General features: G+C 41.9%; 1 protein-coding gene across 2 annotated transcripts in view; it reads left to right on the forward strand.

Moving 5' to 3' along the window:
* The window catches only part of PTPRN (protein tyrosine phosphatase receptor type N), a 138,010-nt gene that overhangs the window by 74,971 nt on the left and 40,974 nt on the right, over positions 1–22,065 (forward strand). Inside the window, exons 10-12 of one of the 2 annotated variants that reach the window (XM_066575511.1) lie at positions 522–608; positions 13,546–13,625; positions 18,068–18,132. In XM_066575511.1, coding sequence (XP_066431608.1) covers positions 522–608; positions 13,546–13,625; positions 18,068–18,132 — 232 coding nt within the window. The remainder of the gene's footprint in view (positions 1–521; positions 609–13,545; positions 13,626–18,067; positions 18,133–22,065) is intronic. The other variant, XM_066575512.1, reaches the window with a different exon arrangement.

Raw genomic sequence — 22,065 nt, forward strand, 5'->3', positions numbered from 1 at the left:
GCAGGATGAATGGAGGGAAATACCTGATGAACTGTATCAGATGTTGGTAGACGGTATACCATGAAGAGTATCCGAAGTCATTAGGGCCAAAGGAGCCCCTCTAAGTATTAACATGTGGATAAATACTTTGCTTGATTCTTGCTAAGATGTCCAATTAGTTTTGGTAGGATGCTATACTCTATTAGGCAATTCTGAGTAAACAGAAGGGGAGTCTCCAATTACTTTTGGTAGGGTAGTGTATATGGAGATGGGTTTTCTACACTGGACCACACCTTTAATGATGTGTGCAATGGGACCTGGCATCAGATACAGAAGTCAAAAGTTATTCGGTGTACAGAGCTTTCGAGTGTTTGATAATAGTTAGAAAATGATGTAGACGATTGTAAACCTGAAATCATATGACAGAATCACCCAGTGAGGACTATAACTTCAAGAAGCTTCTATGGGGGTGGGAAGGTCACATAACATTGGGAAAGGCCATTGCCCCGGGCTTACCTCCACCCCTCTGCCTTTCTCCGTAGGCCTCTGAGCCTTTATAATGGGTTTCTTCTCTTGGATTTCCTGGCCCGATGTGTCCACATTTCCACATCCAGCTTCATCAACATCAGGTGAGGAAGAACTATAATAAGACTTAATCTCACCAGACATTTGCAGGATGAATGGAGGGAATACAGGAATACAATATCTATAATATATAGCTATAGACAGGCAGCTAAAATAGGCACAAATTACTTTTTAGCCCCAGAAACAAGAGATCAAAGCCTGATTTGCATGTTCTGTCGGCCTCAAATTCTGACGAGACCTAGAAATGAGTGAATCTGAGAAAATTCGCAGATGGTCAATTTTCCTTTTACAGAGCTGTAATCGGCACATATAAGACAATGCCGGCTGAAATAAGGATCTGTATTAAAGTATGATGAAACAATTTTCCATAGATTTGCCCATCTGCAGATACAATCAATATGTTTGGAATCTGACACATTTTAATAAACTCAGCTTTAATATTACAATAAAGGGTGTGTATACTTTAGCAACTTCTTTTTATAGGGTTCCAGTGCATGTAGAATGAAAAAAAGAGGCAATTTTGCAAATAGTCTGGAGTAAAAAATGTACTACTGCTATGTGCGTCCATCTCCTGTGCAGATCTATGGCCACCTTCATACACCGTGTATTTGCTATGGGGGTTTTGCAGCGGAAAACCTGCAGCAAAAATGCTGGAAATCTGCAGCGGCCAAATCTGCACCTAAATTTTTGTTGTGGTTCTGCTACGGATTTTAACATTTATATTTCAGAAGTGCACATATCCTTTTAAGGGCTCTTTTCCACTGGTGATAGAGATAATCGCTGCGAGAAAATCGCAATGTTAAAATCGCATCACATCACTGCAAAATCGTAAATTTTTGCGCTGCGATACGAAAATCTGTTTTGCCATTGCATTGTATGTGCGAGAGAAAAACGCAAAACGCTTAAACAATCCCCCTGCTGCGATTTTTAACCCTTTCCAATCCACTGTCCGACGTCTGAAGACATTCTGTTTAAAGGCTGTACAGCTCCGATGTTGGAAGACGTCCGTCAGGGAATTCTTACTGTATAAAACTGGCCGTTCTGTTGTTGGGGGCCTCTCCATCATGTCCCATGCCGCAGTACTGGCTCTAGCCAGCAGATGGCGCCATTGTGAAATGGTAGAAAGTGAAAGCCCCCTAGGAAACCCTTAATCCAAAATTGGATTGCAAAGGGTTAATCCTTGCATCGCAGCTTGCCCTTAACCATCGCTAGTGGAAAGGCTGTCATAGAAGAACATGTGCAGGACTTTCCTGCGAGAGCTCGCACTCTCGTATCGCAGCAAAAACGCGCGATTATCTCGCTAGTGGAAAGGAGCCCTAAGTGAGTGAACATTTTATTTAGAACTCAAGCATGGAGCATTTCTACAACTCCTTAACTTGTATCAAACACCAAGATACCAAATTTCCCTGCAGTAATTGTACACATAGTATAATTAGTGTAACATTCGCTACAGAACCTTGTATTACTCTTCTTACTTCATTCTCCCCCATAGAGTATCTGCAGTGTGGGAATTTAGATTACCTAACAACCCCGTGATTCCCTGTCCCCCTTCCCGCCATTGGATTTCATGTAGTGTCATGTGGGGAGGTGTTTATGGGAAGTTGTATCTGCTGCACCTTTCCATGGTGCACAGGATTGACATAGATCCCTCCAATTCAGGCATGAAGGACTGAAATACAAAGGGAAAAGTTACAATATACACACTAATTTATATGATATCTGTGTGCCGAGACAGAAGCCTGCAGAATTAAGGAACTTTTACATGGGCTGACAATTGGGAACGAACCTTCATCCAATCATTACACAGCTGCTGGCAGTCAGCCAAGAGGCTGGTCGCATCTTTTGTGCAGCACTACATTCATCAGTTGTTGGCAGCACATCGTCCCGTGGTAACAGCGATGTGCTGCCGAAATAATGGAGCTGCATGTGCCAAACCAATCGTACTAACAATCACTTAGGCACATACAGTAGTGCTGATTGCTCCATGTAAATGGAACTGAATGAGCACCAACCAACTTGCAAAAACACCAATTGGCGCTCGTTCTTGGCAGAAAATTTTACAGTGTAAAGAAACTTTAATTTGTAGTAAGCGGAAATGCAATTAAAGAGGTTTTCTAAGCAAAAACTATTGATGAGCTATCCTTAGGATAGTTCATCAATAGTTAATTTCCAGGAACTCAAGGAACCTGCTGCTCAGTGTCAGAGGTGGAAGTGCAATAAATGGCTTCAGCTCCATAATTTGAATGGGAGTGAAGATAGCTATTGCACTTCCACTCCTGTCCTTAATGACGATGTCGGGTGACTAGCTGATCACTGGGGATCTTGAATGTCAGGTCCACGACGATTAACTATTGATGACACATCCTGAAGATAGTCATTCAATAGTGTTTGCCTGGAAAACCCCTTTAACACAATGCCCTATGTGGTCCCGTGCAGCTTTTGCGCTCCTTGCCAGATGCAATTACCCCCTCTTAGATCTCAAGAGCTGTAGAGGCTTTGTAGAGTCACAGTAGCAAAAGTGATGTAGATTTTGCATTCAAATACCCCTACTTCCAATTACAAATAATGCACCCTCTTACTTCGCTGTTCCCATAATTGTATTGTGGACCACTCTATGTATACAACGTCCTCTTCTGGCAGGAGAGCCACAGGTGGACTCTCCAAATTAATACGTGCCTTGATATTGTTCAGTTGGGATAGGACCCACATCGACTTACGTCAGACTGCATTTTCAACATATAGATGCTTTTCATCCCAAAATTACCATTCCGTATTGCTGTCCATTTGATCATAAAATATAGTGGAAATAGACAAGATGAACAGCCAATAGGGATTCCTCAGTTTAATGTAGTTACAGAGCACAAATATCCAGGTAATGTTAATAAATATAGGTTTGTAGGTATAGATAAAAGAATAACTAATAAGCAATCTATAGTTTATAGCTAGGGGTGATACTCAGCCCCATGGCGGTCCCTTATCTGCAGAATGCCAGGTTTTGGGATCATCATAATATTCTGACTCCTTATTCTTTCTAAGGTGAGTGATCAATACTGAAAGTGATAAGTTTGTTGAGGATCATACTGCTGATTGTGCATGTCATTTCTCATTGTTATATTGACTTTTTAAAGTGCACCTGTCATTGTTTTTTTAATTACAGCGAATGTTATATGACAACATATTTGCATAGGACGATTCAGTTGAATTACATACTTCTTACTTTTTAGTGATCTGTTGAGCTATTGCTCACCTGTTTGTAAAGGAGTCTGGAAGGTGGAACCTAAGGGAAGGCATGGAGGCAGGGGCGTAACTATAGAGGGTGCAGGGGATGCAGTCGCACCCGAGCCCAGGAACTTTAGAGGGCCCATAAGGCCTCTCTTCTCCATATAGGGAGCCCAATACTATTAATAAAACATTATAATTAGGGGTCCTGCTACACATTTTGCATTGGGGCCCAGGAGCTTTAAGTTACGCCTCTGCATGGAGGAATCCTATTCACTGTAGCTCAGCAGTGAAGATACATGACAGACACATCAGCTAACAGCATGTAGAGGACTGCTGAGAGGGTTGGATTGGGGGGACCCTAATAGATATTCCTTTTGATTAACTCATTTCCAACAACTACTGTACACATACATAGAAAGTCATTTCAATTACAGTATACTTCAATATTGGTAAAAGCGATCAGACATATCCACGTTCAAGTCAAAAGAAAGTAGAACAATGATTGTTAAATATTGCAAAAAAAATTAAAAGTAAAAAAAAACTTTTCCCAGTCATTGCATCAAGAAGTCAAAACCAAAAATAAACATAATTGGTTTTGCCACATTCAAAAATGCCCAATCTAATAAAATATTGCATTATTTATCCTGTGCAGAGAACACCATAAAAAATATCAATCCAAGTGTCAAAATGGTGCTTTTTTGATCACCTCATCTCCAAGAAAAGATTGAATAAATAGTGAGCAAAATGCTGCAATATCCCAGAATGATACCGATAGAAACTACAATTTGTCCTGTAAAAGACACATAGGGGTCAAAAGACGAAGACAAAAAGCATTTTTTTTCTTAAAAGTTTTTTTTTTCAAAGTATTACAACATAAAAAGAACTGCCCACAGAATAAGGTTAAAGGGGTTGTCCCGCGGCAGCAAGTGGGGTTATGCACTTCTGTATGGCCATATTAATGCACTTTGTAATATACATCGTGCATTAAATATGAGCCATACAGAAGTTATTCACTTACCTGTTCCGTTGCTGGCGTCCTCGTCTCCATGGCTCCGTCTAACTTCAGCGTCTAATCGCCCGATTAGACGCGCTTGCGCAGAAGGGTCTTCTGCCTTCGGCTCGGTTCGGCAGCAGCGGCGTTCTGGCTCCGCCCCCTTGTACGCGTTATCGCGTAACTGCGCCCTGTCACGTGTGCAGATTCCAGCCAATCAGGAGGCTGGAATCGGCACATGTGACAGGGCGGAGCTACGTGATGACGTGTACAAGGGGGCGGAGCCAGAATGCCGCTGCTGCCGGACCGAGCCGAAGGGAAAAGACCCATCTGCGCAAGCGCGTCTAATCGGGCGATTAGACGCTGAAATTAGACGGCACCATGGCGACGGGGACGCCAGCAGCGGAACAGGTAAGTGAATAACTTCTGTATGGCTCATAATTAATGCACGATGTACATTACAAAGTGCATTAATATGGCCATACAGAAGTGCATAACCCCACTTGCTATCGCGGGACAACCCCTTTAACATGTCATTTTACCGTACAAACAACCCGCCCCCCTAAAAAAGGCAAAACGTCTTTTCCATTCCACCCCACTTAAATTTTTCTTGTCTTCCAATACCTTATACGGTACATTAAATGGTATCATTGTAAAACACAACCGTTCCCGCAAAAAAACAAGCCCTTGTGCGGCCATGTTGATGGAAAATTAACATGTTACGATTTTTTTGAAAGTGAGGATGGAATAAATGAAAAAAAATAATAATAATGGCCGCAGCGGGAAGGAGGTAATATATGCAAGTGAAATTCAAGAAGACAGCAGTCAAGATCAGATCAACACTGATGGATGCCCCGTGGTAAAACATTAGTCATGGCACCGCCCGTCTGATTTTAGAGAGAAAACCGAAAAGCTCATTATAACAAAATAGTAGAAAAATGATAGTATGATAAGATAAAGTCCAGTTATATAGCATAAAGTGTAATATTGTGAAACGGTAATGCCATATCCACAGGGTAATAGGTAGATATGCAGAGGAGATTCTATTGCTGACATGCAATGGATGCTAAGGATTTTAAGGTAAGGGCCTCATTAATTCTCAGTAGTAGATCCATTGTGTCCTGTTAAAATAATTTTAATGATCCTGGTGGGCCAGAATGGTGGTCACTCCCACCCCTCCACCCCACTAGGGATTTTTTTTATTTCAGATTCCTTTCCCTGCTCTGCAATGATACAATCCTAGGAAAGGAGCAACAGAATTGTGTGATGATCTTTTTACTGCGCTCATATTATAATACGGTAGTGCAGCTGGTAGCCTTATTAGTAGTGCCAAAAGGTGCTGCCATATAAGTCTGACAGTAGTGCCCAGATAAGAGCCACGTACAGTGTAACAATAACGGTGCAACACAGTGTAGAAATAACACTGTCATAAAGTGTATAAATAAAAGTGCCGGCGCCACATAGTATACAAATCACAGCCCCATATAGTGTGCAGATAACAGCGCTAAACAGCATCCAAGTAACAGGGATATAAAGTATAAAAATAACAATGACATACAGTGTCTAAATAATAGTGCCATAAACTGTACAAATAACAGTGTCATATACTATATAAATAGGACTATAAAATATACAAAAAACAGTGCCATACAGTGTACAAATAATAGTGCTATACAGTGCATAAATAACAGTGTCATATGCTGTACAAATAACAATACCATATACTATATAAATAGGACTATAAAATATACAAAAAACAGTGCCATACAGTGTACAGATCGCAGCCCCACACAGTGTGCAGATAACAGTACTAAATAGCATCCAAGTAACAGGGATATAAAGTATAACAGTGACATACAGTGTCTTAATAATAGTGCCATAAACTGTATAAATAACAATACTATATACTATATAAATAGGACTATAAAATATACAAATAACAGTGCCATACAGTGCATAAATAGCAGTGTCATATAGTGTACAAATAACAATGCCATACAGTGTACAAATAACAATGCCATACAGTGTACAAATAATAGTGCCATACAGTGTACAAATAACAATGCCATACAGTGTACAAATAATAGTGCCATACAGTGTACAAATAACAATGCCATACAGTGTACAAATAGCAGTGTCATATAGTGTACAAATAACAAGGCCATACAGTGTAAAAATAATAGTGCCATATAGTGTATAAATAACAATGCCATATAGTGTACAAATAACAATGCCATACAGTGTACAAATAATAGTGCCATACAGTGTACAAATAACAATGCCATACAGTGTACAAATAATAGTGCCATACAGTGTACAAATAACAATGCCATACAGTGTACAAATAATAGTGCCATACAGTGTACAAATAATAGTGCCATACAGTGTACAAATAACAATGCCATACAGTGTACAAATAATAGTGCCATACAGTGTACAAATAACAATGCCATACAGTGTACAAATAATAGTGCCATACAGTGTACAAATAACAATGCCATACAGTGTACAAATAACAATGCCATATAGTGTACAAATAACAATGCCATATAGTGTACAAATAACAATGCCATACAGTGTACAAATAATAGTGCCATACAGTGTACAAATAACAATGCCATACAGTGTACAAATAATAGTGCCATACAGTGTACAAATAATAGTGCCATACAGTGTACAAATAACAATGCCATACAGTGTACAAATAATAGTGCCATACAGTGTACAAATAACAATGCCATACAGTGTACAAATAATAGTGCCATACAGTGTACAAATAACAATGCCATACAGTGTACAAATAACAATGCCATACAGTGTACAAATAATAGTGCCATACAGTGTACAAATAACAATGCCATACAGTGTACAAATAATAGTGCCATACAGTGTACAAATAATAGTGCCATACAGTGTACAAATAACAATGCCATACAGTGTACAAATAATAGTGCCATACAGTGTACAAATAACAATGCCATACAGTGTACAAATAATAGTGCCATACAGTGTACAAATAACAATGCCATACAGTGTACAAATAATAGTGCCATACAGTGTACAAATAATAGTGCCATACAGTGTACAAATAACAATGCCATACAGTGTACAAATAACAGTGCCATACAGTGTACAAATAACAATGCCATACAGTGTACAAATAACAATGCCATATAGTGTACAAATAACAATGCCATACAGTGTACAAATAATAGTGCCATACAGTGTACAAATAACAATGCCATACAGTGTACAAATAATAGTGCCATACAGTGTACAAATAACAATGCCATACAGTGTACAAATAATAGTGCCATACAGTGTACAAATAACAATGCCATACAGTGTACAAATAACAATGCCATATAGTGTACAAATAACAATGCCATACAGTGTACAAATAATAGTGCCATACAGTGTACAAATAACAATGCCATACAGTGTACAAATAATAGTGCCGTACAGTGTACAAATAACAATGCCATACAGTGTACAAATAACAATGCCATACAGTGTACAAATAATAGTGCCATACAGTGTACAAATAACAATGCCATACAGTGTACAAATAATAGTGCCATACAGTGTACAAATAACAATGCCATACAGTGTACAAATAACAATGCCATACAGTGTACAAATAACAATGCCATACAGTGTACAAATAATAGTGCCATACAGTGTACAAATAACAATGCCATACAGTGTACAAATAATAGTGCCATACAGTGTACAAATAATAGTGCCATACAGTGTACAAATAACAATGCCATACAGTGTACAAATAATAGTGCCATACAGTGTACAAATAACAATGCCATACAGTGTACAAATAATAGTGCCATACAGTGTACAAATAATAGTGCCATACAGTGTACAAATAACAATGCCATACAGTGTACAAATAACAATGCCATACAGTGTACAAATAGCAGTGTCATATAGTGTACAAATAACAATGCCATACAGTGTACAAATAATAGTGCCATACAGTGTACAAATAACAATGCCATACAGTGTACAAATAATTGTGCCATACAGTGTACAAATCACAATGCCATACAGTGTACAAATAACAATGCCATATAGTGTACAAATAATAGTGCCATACAGTGTACAAATAGCAATGCCATACAGTGTACAAATAATAGTGCCATACAGTGTACAAATAACAATGCCATACAGTGTACAAATAATAGTGCCATACAGTGTACAAATAACAATGCCATACAGTGTACAAATAACAATGCCATACAGTGTACAAATAATAGTGCCATACAGTGTACAAATAACAATGCCATACAGTGTACAAATAATAGTGCCATACAGTGTACAAATAACAATGCCATACAGTGTACAAATAACAATGCCATATAGTGTACAAATAACAATGCCATACAGTGTACAAATAATAGTGCCATACAGTGTACAAATAACAATGCCATACAGTGTACAAATAATAGTGCCATACAGTGTACAAATAACAATGCCATACAGTGTACAAATAACAATGCCATACAGTGTACAAATAATAGTGCCATACAGTGTACAAATAACAATGCCATACAGTGTACAAATAATAGTGCCATACAGTGTACAAATAACAATGCCATACAGTGTACAAATAACAGTGCCATACAGTGTACAAATAACAATGCCATACAGTGTACAAATAATAGTGCCATACAGTGTACAAATAACAATGCCATACAGTGTACAAATAACAATGCCATACAGTGTACAAATAACAATGCCATACAGTGTACAAATAATAGTGCCATACAGTGTACAAATAACAATGCCATACAGTGTACAAATAATAGTGCCATACAGTGTACAAATAACAATGCCATACAGTGTACAAATAATAGTGCCATACAGTGTACAAATAACAATGCCATACAGTGTACAAATAACAGTGCCATACAGTGTACAAATAACAATGCCATACAGTGTACAAATAATAGTGCCATACAGTGTACAAATAACAATGCCATACAGTGTACAAATAACAGTGCCATACAGTGTACAAATAACAATGCCATACAGTGTACAAATAATAGTGCCATACAGTGTACAAATAACAATGCCATACAGTGTACAAATAACAGTGCCATACAATGTACAAATAATAGTGCCATACAGTGTACAAATAACAATGCCATACAGTGTACAAATAATAGTGCCATACAGTGTACAAATAATAGTGCCATACAGTGTACAAATAACAGTGCCATACAGTGTACAAATAACAGTGCCATACAGTGTACAAATAATAGTGCCATACAGTGTACAAATAACAATGCCATACAGTGTACAAATAACAATGCCATACAGTGTACAAATAATAGTGCCATACAGTGTACAAATAATAGTGCCATACAGTGTACAAATAACAGTGCCATACAGTGTACAAATAACAGTGCCATACAGTGTACAAATAATAGTGCCATACAGTGTACAAATAACAATGCCATACAGTGTACAAATAATAGTGCCATACAGTGTACAAATAACAATGCCATACAGTGTACAAATAACAGTGCCATACAGTGTACAAATAACAATGCCATACAGTGTACAAATAATAGTGCCATACAGTGTACAAATAACAATGCCATACAGTGTACAAATAACAATGCCATACAGTGTACAAATAACAATGCCATACAGTGTACAAATAATAGTGCCATACAGTGTACAAATAACAATGCCATACAGTGTACAAATAATAGTGCCATACAGTGTACAAATAACAATGCCATACAGTGTACAAATAATAGTGCCATACAGTGTACAAATAACAATGCCATACAGTGTACAAATAACAGTGCCATACAGTGTACAAATAACAATGCCATACAGTGTACAAATAATAGTGCCATACAGTGTACAAATAACAATGCCATACAGTGTACAAATAACAGTGCCATACAGTGTACAAATAACAATGCCATACAGTGTACAAATAATAGTGCCATACAGTGTACAAATAACAATGCCATACAGTGTACAAATAACAGTGCCATACAATGTACAAATAATAGTGCCATACAGTGTACAAATAACAATGCCATACAGTGTACAAATAATAGTGCCATACAGTGTACAAATAATAGTGCCATACAGTGTACAAATAACAGTGCCATACAGTGTACAAATAACAGTGCCATACAGTGTACAAATAATAGTGCCATACAGTGTACAAATAACAATGCCATACAGTGTACAAATAACAATGCCATACAGTGTACAAATAATAGTGCCATACAGTGTACAAATAATAGTGACATACAGTGTACAAATAACAGTGCCATACAGTGTACAAATAACAGTGCCATACAGTGTACAAATAACAGTGCCATACAGTGTACAAATAATAGTGCCATACAGTGTACAAATAACAATGCCATACAGTGTACAAATAATAGTGCCATACAGTGTACAAATAACAGTGCCATACAGTGTACAAATAACAGTGCCATACAGTGTACAAATAATAGTGCCATACAGTGTACAAATAACAATGCCATACAGTGTACAAATAATAATGCCATACAGTGTACAAATAACAATGCCATACAGTGTACAAATAACAATGCCATACAGTGTACAAATAATAGTGCCATACAGTGTACAAATAACAGTGTCATGCAATGCCAAAAAACTAATGTCATTGAATGAATACATAATGATGCTGTGCAGCACATATACTCTATGGAACTGTTATGGACTCCGCACACTAAAGCCATTGTAATACAACAGTGTCATAGAGTGCAATACAACTAAATAGTGATAATGGAGTAATAAAATACCCATATCAGGGGCTGGTGCTCTCTGACACTCGGGGCGTATGGTCCCTCAATTGTCCATGTAGTCATGACCAGATACCGGTCTGTATAACCAAGGCAGATTTGTTTTAGACAGCCAGAACCCGTGCGCAATTCTGCCTTCTAGGCAGACATGACGGCATGCAGCGTTCACTCATTCAGGGCTTAAACAGACGGGCGCATGCGCTAATACGATCGCCGCTACGGAGCGTATTAGCGCAGGAACGTGTTGTTTTTGACTATTCAAACTCCGTTCTATTGCGTGTGAGTTTGAAAATAAAACGGTAAGATAGTATTAACGTGCGAGAATCCCACAAGTCAAAGCGAAACCAGTGAAAAAAGGGGCTCGTTTTGCAGCCCTGATTTTCACGCCCGTAAGATGGGACAAAATTACGGTGGTCTGAAGAAGCCCTCAGCCTGACAGACTACAGAACACTGACTCATCCAGTCAGTCCAGGTAATGCACACCTCACTTCCAAGATAGGCGGATGTTCACTCCCAGTCTTCCATATGCATATAGACCCATATACATATACTGTACCTATGTAGGGTAGTGAATGACCCCCAGCTGGACATAGTTCCATCTTCTGAAAAGTGTGCTGGGAAGGCCGGAGGATGTGACATTAGAGAATTCTGGCCGTCTCCTGGCACTGAGGAGGGTTGGGGGGTGGGGGGGTTAAAAAGGAATAAACTGAATAAAGTGCAGCCGAAAATGGGGAGGAACAGAAAAGGGAAGATGAATTGGGAGTTCTGTGGGGTAAGATCTGATAGCCATCATCACTGGATCATTTCTGATGATGATTTTGGCTGACGGATTCTGCAGCTGGAGAACAATCGGATGACGGGGCCTCTGTGCACTCAGCACTGCTAAGCCGACTCCATACTAGAGTGTAGGGAATGTATCAGTGCTGAATCTGTCCTTTAACTCATGACAGTGTTTTTTGCACAGTTTTCTATTGGCCTGCAGGTAAATGTACAAAGCTATCTTAAAGCGACCCTCCGGTCCTGAGACGGAGGTTGTTATATTGCCTGGTGCCAACCTTTCCCTAGTTCCTCTGCCAATCTGCCTGTTCTCGTGGCACCCCTTCATGTTGCTTCTGTCACTACTTGATGCATACTGTGCATTGGCAGTCGGACAGCGCATGCTGCTTCCTGATTGGCCAATCAGAGTAGCATATGATGTCTTGAGACTCTTTCGCACGATCGTATGCGTTTTTACGGTTGCCCGTTCGCACAAAAAAAATCGCATGAATGAAGAATAGTCGCAATCAAGTGCCGATCTTTTCTGCCATTCACGCCGGGGCGGCTGCAATGTATCAGCAAAAGAATATGCTGCAGCACGGTAATCCCTCGATCAGGAGAGAAATCCTTGGAATGACTGCTTAAATAGAGGCAGCTGTTGTCTTTTCCTGTTTTTGAATGCAGCTAAACCTCCTCCCCTACGCTTTTTTTACAGCTCCCATAAGAGTCTATGGGAGCTTCCAGTGTATCTTGGCCAAAGATGGGGTATGACCTATCTTTGGACGCAGCACATAAAATTGACGACCGAAAACGGGCCCTATTTTTGAGGGCGCAAATAAGGCCTTAGACTACCAGTTCTCAGTGCGCATCAGGTAGTCTAAGAATCACCGTGGACATCTTGGACCTTCGAAGAGAGGCCCCAGGAACTAAGAGTTTGGCAGCTCAACCGGGAAAAGGACGGCACCAGGTAATATAGCTCCCCCTTCTGGTCCTGGAAACCGTCTTGGTCCGGAATTGTAGTCATTTTAACACATTGAAAAATGGCACACAAGAAAAAAACCTGCTAATTCAAACCCATTGAGCTCTGCTACATCTTTTCAGGATTTTATTAATAAACTGATATTTCATTAACATAATTAAATCTTCCTAGTAATTCTAAGGATAACGTTGTTGGCCGCCGCTCTTCTCTCTCTGCAGTATGGCCGGATCGGCTGTGACATTCCGGATCAGAAAAAATCGCCAAAACGTGACACTGACCGATATTACCAACCAAGCAAGTGAGTAGATTCTGTTTCTTATGAGTTCATTTAGATTAAAAAATAATAATTAAATGGGTTGTCTCGCGAAACCAAGTGGGGTTATACACTTCTGTATGGCCATATTAATGCACTTTGTAATATACATCGTGCATTAAATATGAGCCATACAGAAGTTATTCCACTTACCTGCTCCGTTGCTAGCGTCCTCGTCTCCATGGTTCCGTCTAAATTCGCTGGCAGCTTGCTTTTTTAGACGCGCTTGCGCAGTCCGGTCTTCTCCATTCAGCACGAGCCGCTTCAGTGTGCTCCCCGCTACAGCTCTTCTGCGCATGCGCAGACGAGCTGTCACTGCTCGGGAGCGCGCTGGAGCGGCCATTCTGTACCTTCCTCTGTTAGAGGAAGGTGCAGAGCTGCCGAGCTGTCCGGAGAAGCCGCCCAGCTGTCCCGCCGTCCAGCTGTCCAGCCGTCCAAGTAAGTGATGGGCCGGGGGGGGCTGCCGCTGCGCCGGGGGGGGGGGGGCTGTCGTCGCTGTCGCCGCTGTCGCTGTGATGCGCCGGGGGGGGGGGTCTGTCGCTAGGCCGGGGGGGGGGGGGGGGGCTGTCGCTGCGATGGGGGGTCTGTCGCTAGGCCGGGGGGGGCTGTCGCTGCGATGGGGGGTCTGTCGCTAGGCCGGGGGGGGCTGTCGCTAGGCCGGGGGGGGCTGTCGCTGCGATGGGGGGGGCTGTCGCTAGGCCTGGGCTCCGGAACCTAGCGCTGGGCTCCGGAACCTAGCGCTGGGCTCCGGGGCCTTCACCTGGGCTGAGGGTCTAGCGCTGGGGAGCCGGGGGCTAGCGCCGGTTACCTGCTGCCTGGCGGTGGGTGACTGGTCGGCGGCTGCGGGGCGTCTGGTCGTCGTCGGCGGCTGCGGGCGTCCGGTTGCCATGGAGACACAGCTGGCAGCGTCTCGGGAGCGCGCACGTCGGGCTGCAGCGAGTGACGGGGAAAGAGCCGGCGGCCATCTTGGGGAAACTTTTATAAGTTGCTGAAACGCTGGAACGGTAAGTACAAACCAGCTAGGAAAGTCATTTACAGGGGGGCTTAGTAATGTATGTTTAATTAGGGGGATTGGGCAAAAAAAAAAATCACTGCTTCCTCGAGACATCTCCTTTAACAGAATATACATCTTATCCGCTCTGGGAAACCTTTAGCCATTGTCTTGTATTTGATGGGTCGTAGTTAAGAGGCTGCAGTACCTGTGGTCTTCCACATGGTGGCACTGCAGAGCTGACATCAGTTTGTGTCTGTGATTGGCCTATTAGTGTGATGAGATTGGTAATTATATCATCTCATTAATGAACTTGTTAATTAAGTTGTGGTTTTAAAAGACACTTAACCTGAGTAGGTTTTGATAATGTTTCCGGCCTTCCTCAGAACTGTTAATATATAGGGCATCACATCTCTGGTGGTGATTGGTTTATAGAATATGATGTTTTAGCTCTCCGTTGGTACATATAGGGCCTGTAGAGCCAGTATGGATGCCTACAGCATCTTCAGACATTTTCACTAAGTGGGCTGCCATGTGGATGGTAACCAGGGGTGTAACTAGGGCCTCGTTCACACGAGCGCTGTTTTCACGCATTAGAGGCGCGTGAAAAGAGCAATTCTAAAGAAACCGATGGTTTCCTACAAAAGCGTTCACATGAATTTTAGACACACTAAATACTCGCACCAATCAAAGATAGGACACGCGACTGCAACGCTCGCATCTAAAGGCTCTTAGATCACAGCGTGCGTGAAATACGCTGTTATATACAGTATAATTTCGCTGCCACGCATGACCCACGCAGCACTTTATGCTTATGACCGTGTGAGCTCGGCCTTATTTACATGAGCATATGTCGGCCGCCGTTTTCACGGCCGGCCGTTACCTGCTACCAACTACTGCATTGGATTCCAATGCATCAGATCACACAGGCGTATTCTCGCGGCGTAAAAGTGCGCGGCCGGCAAATATAGCACCGGGAGCTTTTACTCCGGGCAGCAAAGACAGTCCTGGAACTTTCGCTGTGCCCGGAATATGTCGTCCGCTGCATAGGCTCCTATGGCAGCCAATAACAGCGGCCGGAGAAGGGAGATGGGGGGAGTTCAGCAGCGTGACTGCTAAACTTCCTCCCTCTTCTCTCCTCCCCTCCGGCTATTTGCAATGGGAGGGGCTGGATGGAGGTGGAGCTAAGCTATGCACCGCCCCTCCCATTCCTGACTACGGACAAGGGGTGGGGAGGGGTGGGAGCTTAGCCCCGCCCCCTCCCATTGCACACAGCCGGACGTGAGGAGAGAGCAGGTGAGGTGGCAAGAGGGAGGGAAAGACCAATGGCATTGCGAGCTTGGCGTGTATGCGCCGAGGCCTGTACCATCTGAATGGGCGCACCAGCATTAGATTTGTGTGCCCATTCACTCGTTTTTATGGCACCACTGGACGCACATAAACTGCCTACGGCCGTGTGACAGACCCCTTAAAAAAACACATCAAAATACTGCAGCCCATATTTAATAACCCCATGCTTTTGTAAGAAACTGCACACACTATTGCAAACTGCATGTGGATTTAAACAAGACGTGCATTTTTTTAACCACGTGCAGCTTTTTCATGCATTTTCTAATTGTGTGTAGCGTGTAGTCGACATCACAGTATGTAGAAGATGTATATACTTCTCTCTATATATAAATCGATGTGTTCCAATAAAATATACCCGCGCCATCAGGAAACTCCTTTATTTGCGCTACGCGTTTCAACACATTCCAAGTGTCTTTATCAAGCGGGTATATTTTATTGGAACACATCGATTCTTTTAAACCGACTGTGCATGCAAGCACAAGCCTGGATTACCCTGGACGCCTCTCCCTTAGGGTGCGGGCAGACGAGCGTAGGCGTATTTACGTTTGCACGAGCGCAACGTATAATCGCCCGAGCGATCGTTTTTCACCAATCACGACCAGAGCTAGAAAGCGTATTTTCGTTTGTTCCTACTTTGCAAACGGTCTTTTCGACGATCGAATATGCGTTGGCGCGTATTTCGGTCGCATATGTTCCGTTTTTTTCGAATTGCCGTTTTTACGCGCCGTGAAATCGCCCATGTGAACGAATACATTCGAAACCATTGCCTCAGATGGTCACGTATATACGTTTGGTCGCAAAAACGCGCCGTTTATGCGCTCGTCTGCCCGCACCCTTATTGAGAAGTTTGAGGAGGAAAAAGGAATTTTTTTAAGGCCAACGTGGAGAACAGGTGTCGGAGGGTCTTCCCTATACGGGCTAACCCCTCGTGCACCAGGTGAGTTAATTATTCATCTTTTAACTGATTGATATATGTAAAAAATTGCCTGAGGCGCATTTTAATTTTATATATTCTCTCTGTATCTAGTGATATGGAGCATACTGGTATAACCTGGGCATCTCATGTATATAATTATATATGTACAGCTGGTATAAGTTATACATCTCCCTGTATACAGTGATATGAAGCATGCTGGTATAACCTGGGCATCTCCTGTATATAATTATATATATACAGCTGGTATGTTATACATCTCCTGTATATAGTGATATGGAGCATGCTGGTATAACCTGGGCATCTCATGTATATAATTATATATGTACAGCTGGTATAAGTTATACAGCTCCCTGTATATAGTGATATGGAGCATGCTGGTATAACCTAGGTATCCTCTGTATATAATTATATATGTACAGCTGGTATAAGTTATACATCCCCTGTATATAGTGATAAGGAGCATGCTGGTATATACTGGGCATCTCCTGTATATAATTATAAGGAACATACTGGTATAACCTGGGCATCTCATGTATATAATTATATGTGTACAGCTGGTATATGTTATACATCTCCTGTATATAGTAATAAGGAACATGCTGGTATAACCTGGGTATCTCATGTATATAATTATATATGTACAGCTGGTTTACAATTTTTTGTGTGTAAATACGGCCGTGTGAATCCACCCGAAAAGCCCATTTAGGCACAATGATAATCACTCAAAAGATGACGCTCAAATTGTTATGCAACCGAGCGCTCGGAGTGGAGGATGCAGAAGACAAGCAGGGTGTCCCCGCTTGTCTTCTGCATCCAGCTGTTCTCTACTCGGAGCCGAGCGCTCCGTGCCGGGTATGGAGAATACAGCTGGACCCCTCTGTTCTTAATACCCAGCCTGTTATCAGGGAGCGGGATACAGCTGAAACAATAGTATCATCTGTATCCCGCTGTGAATCTCTGATAAGGTTGATCGTCGTGGTCTTTCAGCATGCTGCAATACAACGATGAGCGACGGGATAACGAAAACTGCACGATGTCAGTGCAGTTAGACACAACAATTATTGCTCAAAAGACGGCTTTTAAGCGAATCTAAGACAATTTTATAGATTTCTATTGTTTCCAAATGTTCATTCTCTTGTTTGTTTTCAGTGGCTCTGAAGTCCGACCTGCAGACTGCGGCGGGTGTAAAAGTTGTCCAGACCGGCATCGGACAGGTGAGAACTGGCGTCTCCTATTCATGATGTGGAAGCTATTTACCCTGCGTGTATATACTGTGTTGGCACATGTGCTGCTGGGGTCTCCGTGACTATATCTGAAGCCACTACCTTCGGACATTGCTTAGGATCCATTCGGAACAAAGGAATGGAATTACAACTGAAATAGACGGATGCAGAGCTATCTGACCAGTTAGAACAACGGAACCAAATAAGACGGAAGCAAACTGAAAACTTTCTGTTTACTCGCTGTGTTTTTGAAAACCCATTTAAATCAATGGGTAAACAACAGATCCGTTTATTTCTGTGTTAATTCTGTTTCTCTGCTCCAAAAAGATATCTTCCAGAACTATCTTTTTGCCCAGCGTACATGGGTTGGCACGTATTTTGATGGCGTATGTTCTATTTTTCACAGTTGGACGTATTTACACACCGTATATACGCCCGTATGAACGACTGCATTAAAAAGCAGATGGGCATGAATATTGATCGGCTGTAAAAACACGCCGTTTATACGCTTGTGTGAATAAAACCTTAGGCTCAAGGTCCACGGCTGGACTTTAATTATAAAATCAATGCGTGTGTCCCGTGGGGAAAATCCGCAGATCTAGAAGCCCATAGGGATGTGATTTACTTTTTTCCCGTGCAGATCGCATGTGCGGGAAGAAATCGCCGCATACTCCATTTTTCTGTGGATCCCAGTCCATGGAAGCAGTCATATCCGCAGCACAGCCACAGCTGTCATTGTGGCTGTGCTGCGGATCCACGGGAGAGCAGGAGATTAAAAAAAAACAAAAGAAAGCACGGCACATGCGCACGGCACGCTGCTGGGCGGCGCCCATTCTGAGTTTTGCTGTTGGGCACAGTGACTTCTGTGTATGCCCCCTGGATAGATGTTTCCAAGTCCCCCCAAAGTCCTTACGGGTGTAGATGGCCTATAGTGGAAGCTGTGATGATGGATAGCAGAGAACAAGAGACAGACCATGGGAACGCTATGGTGCTTGGAGAGAGCTCTGACTGCTTTGATCACACCATCCCTTTTGCTCCCGGGTATTGATATATGCAGGACCTTCCTTCAAAGAGGAAATGTATTACTAGCAAACAGGGAGGTAGAGAATTGCCCGAAAGGTCTTATTAAATTGCATCGAATCACCCCCTGTCCTCGGTGGTAAAATAGGACACCATAATGTGGGGGGGGGGGGGCATTAAAGAAACTCTGTCACCTACTTTTAGCGCTATAAGCTAAGCCTGTGGGCTGAAAGTAGGTGACTTGCTGATTCTGAGGATGTAGGTGTTACAATGACCTCCCCTGTTGTTCCCCAGTGTCAGCGCTGGAAGCCGCCCTTGTAGTGCATTGAGCAGCACAGCAGCTAATTAGTCCACCCATTATAAAATTAGAATGGGCAGACTACTGAGCGGCAACTTTCAGCGCTGACATCGGGGAAACTACGGGGGAGGTAAGTAGAACACTTTCATACTTGGACTCAGCATGGTAACCTACTTTCAGCCCATAAACTTGTCTTACAGGGCTAAAAGTAGGTGACAGATTCCCTCTTTAGTTTTTTTGCGATGGGGCCTCATCACTTCTATGTGCGCCACCGGCAGAAAGTTACTATACAGAGTCAGATATGCCGTAAACACATGGAAGTGCAGGGTGAATGTTACGTCATCACATGGGCATCATTACTGGGTTTTCATAGAAACATCTTATTTCTGTAGGGACTGATTGACTGAGGTTATAATCAAGATTATATAAATATCAGTCAGTTATTTGATGCATCTCCTTAACTTCTCAGAAATAGTCCAATGTCCTATCAAAAATAATGTATGTGAGTGCGGATATGGAATGCAGTTTGTCAGTGGTTCTGGAAGTGGCAGTTCTGGATGGTGTATAGCTCTGATTCTGGATCTGACAACTCTGGATGCTGTATGTCAATAAGCCCATATGTGACAGCTATGAGTGCTAAATGTCAGTAAGCCTAGATGTGACATTTCTGGATACTGTATATCAGTCATTCTGGAAATGACCGTTCTGGACGCTGCATGCCAGTAAGCCTGGATGTGACTTCTCTAGATGGTGTATGTCAGTAATTGTGGAAGTGACAGTTCTGGAGGCTGTATGTCAATGATTGTATATGTGACATTTCTGGATACTGTATTTCAGTGATTCTTGAAGTGTCAACTGTGGATGCTGAATGTCAGTAATTCTGGATGTGAAGTAAATAAAGTTGAACAGCAGCACTCACCACTACCAGTTCGGGGGGGAAAAAAATCCTAAGCTGTATCCTTCAGCCTTGTCTGCACGCCCAGACCGGGAACGAGTCCAAATTCCCAAAGATATACATATAATGAGAAAGACGTCAGGCAGCAGGTTTGGTGCGATTGTATTTTATGCATTCATGAGAATACACAGATAATAATGCCTCCTCAACACACAAGATGGCGACGTTTCGACTCTAAAGCATGAGTCTTTGTCAAGCTTGACAAAGACTCATGCTTTAGAGTCGAAACGTCGCCATCTTGTGTGTTGAGGAGGCATTATTATCTGTGTATTCTCATGAATGCATAAAATACAATCGCACCAAACCTGCTGCCTGACGTCTTTCTCGTTATAAGTAATTCTGGATGTGACAGCTATGGATGCTATATATCAGTGATTCTGAAAGCGACAGCTCGGGATGCTGTATGCCAGTGATTATATATGTAACAGTTCTGGATACTGAATGTCAGTAATTCTGGAAGTGACCGTTCTGAATGTTGTATGTTAGTTTTTACATATGTGATAGCTGTGCATCCTGAATGTCAGTGATTCTTAAAGTGACAGATCTGAATGCTGAATATCAGTAATTCTAGATGTGACAGATCTGGATACTAAATGTCAGTGATTCTGGAAGTGACATCTCTACAAACTGTGAGTCATTGAATCTGGAAGTGCCAGCTCTGGATACTATATGTCAGTGTTTATATATATGCCAGCTCTGGATGCTGTATGTCAGCAGTTCTGGATGTGACATCTCTACATACTCAGTCAGTGAATCTGGAAGTACAGTTCTGGCTGCTGTATATCAGTGATTGTCAATGTGACAGCTCTGGATGCCTGTATAACAGTGATTGTCAATGTGACAGCTCTGGATGCCTGTATAACAGTGATTGTCAATGTGACAGCTCTGGATGCCTGTATAACAGTGATTGTCTATGCGACAGCTCTGAATCCTGAAAGTCAGTAATTCTGGATGTAACAGATGTGACAGCTGTGGATGCCAAATGTCAGTAAGTCTGGATGTAACAGCCCTGGATGCTGAATGCCAGTGATTCTGGAAGCAATAGTTCTGGATGTTATATGTAAGCATTTCTGGATGTGACAGCACTAAATGCTGTACATCAGTGATTCTAAAGGTGACAGCTCAGGATGCTTTATGACAATGATTATATATGTGACAATTCTGGATACCAAGTGTCAGTGATTCTGGAAGTGATAGCTCTGGATGTTGTATTTAAGTAATTCTCTATATGACAGCTCTGGATGCTGAATGTCAATAAGCCTGTGTGTGACAGCTCTGAATGCTGTATATTAGTGATTCTGGAAGTGACAGTTCAGGATGCTGTATGCCAGTGATTATATATTTGAGAGTTCTGGATACTGAATGTAAGTGATTCTGGAAGCAACAGCTCTGGATGCTGTATGTAAGCGATTCTGGATGTTGTATATCAGTGATTCTCTATGTGACAATTCTGAATGCTGAAAGTCAGTAATTCTGGTTTTTACAACTCTGGATGCTGAATGTCAGTAAGTGTGACATCTCTGGATGCTGTATATTAGTGATTCTGGAACTAACAGCTCTAGATGCTGTATGTCAAAGATTCTGGATGTGACAGCTCTGGATTTTGCATGTCAGTGATTTTATGTTACAGCTCTGGATGCAGTTCTGGATG

Source organism: Eleutherodactylus coqui, chromosome 8 (genome assembly GCF_035609145.1).
Source record: "Eleutherodactylus coqui strain aEleCoq1 chromosome 8, aEleCoq1.hap1, whole genome shotgun sequence".
In the NCBI taxonomy this organism is placed as follows: Eukaryota; Metazoa; Chordata; class Amphibia; order Anura; family Eleutherodactylidae; genus Eleutherodactylus; species Eleutherodactylus coqui.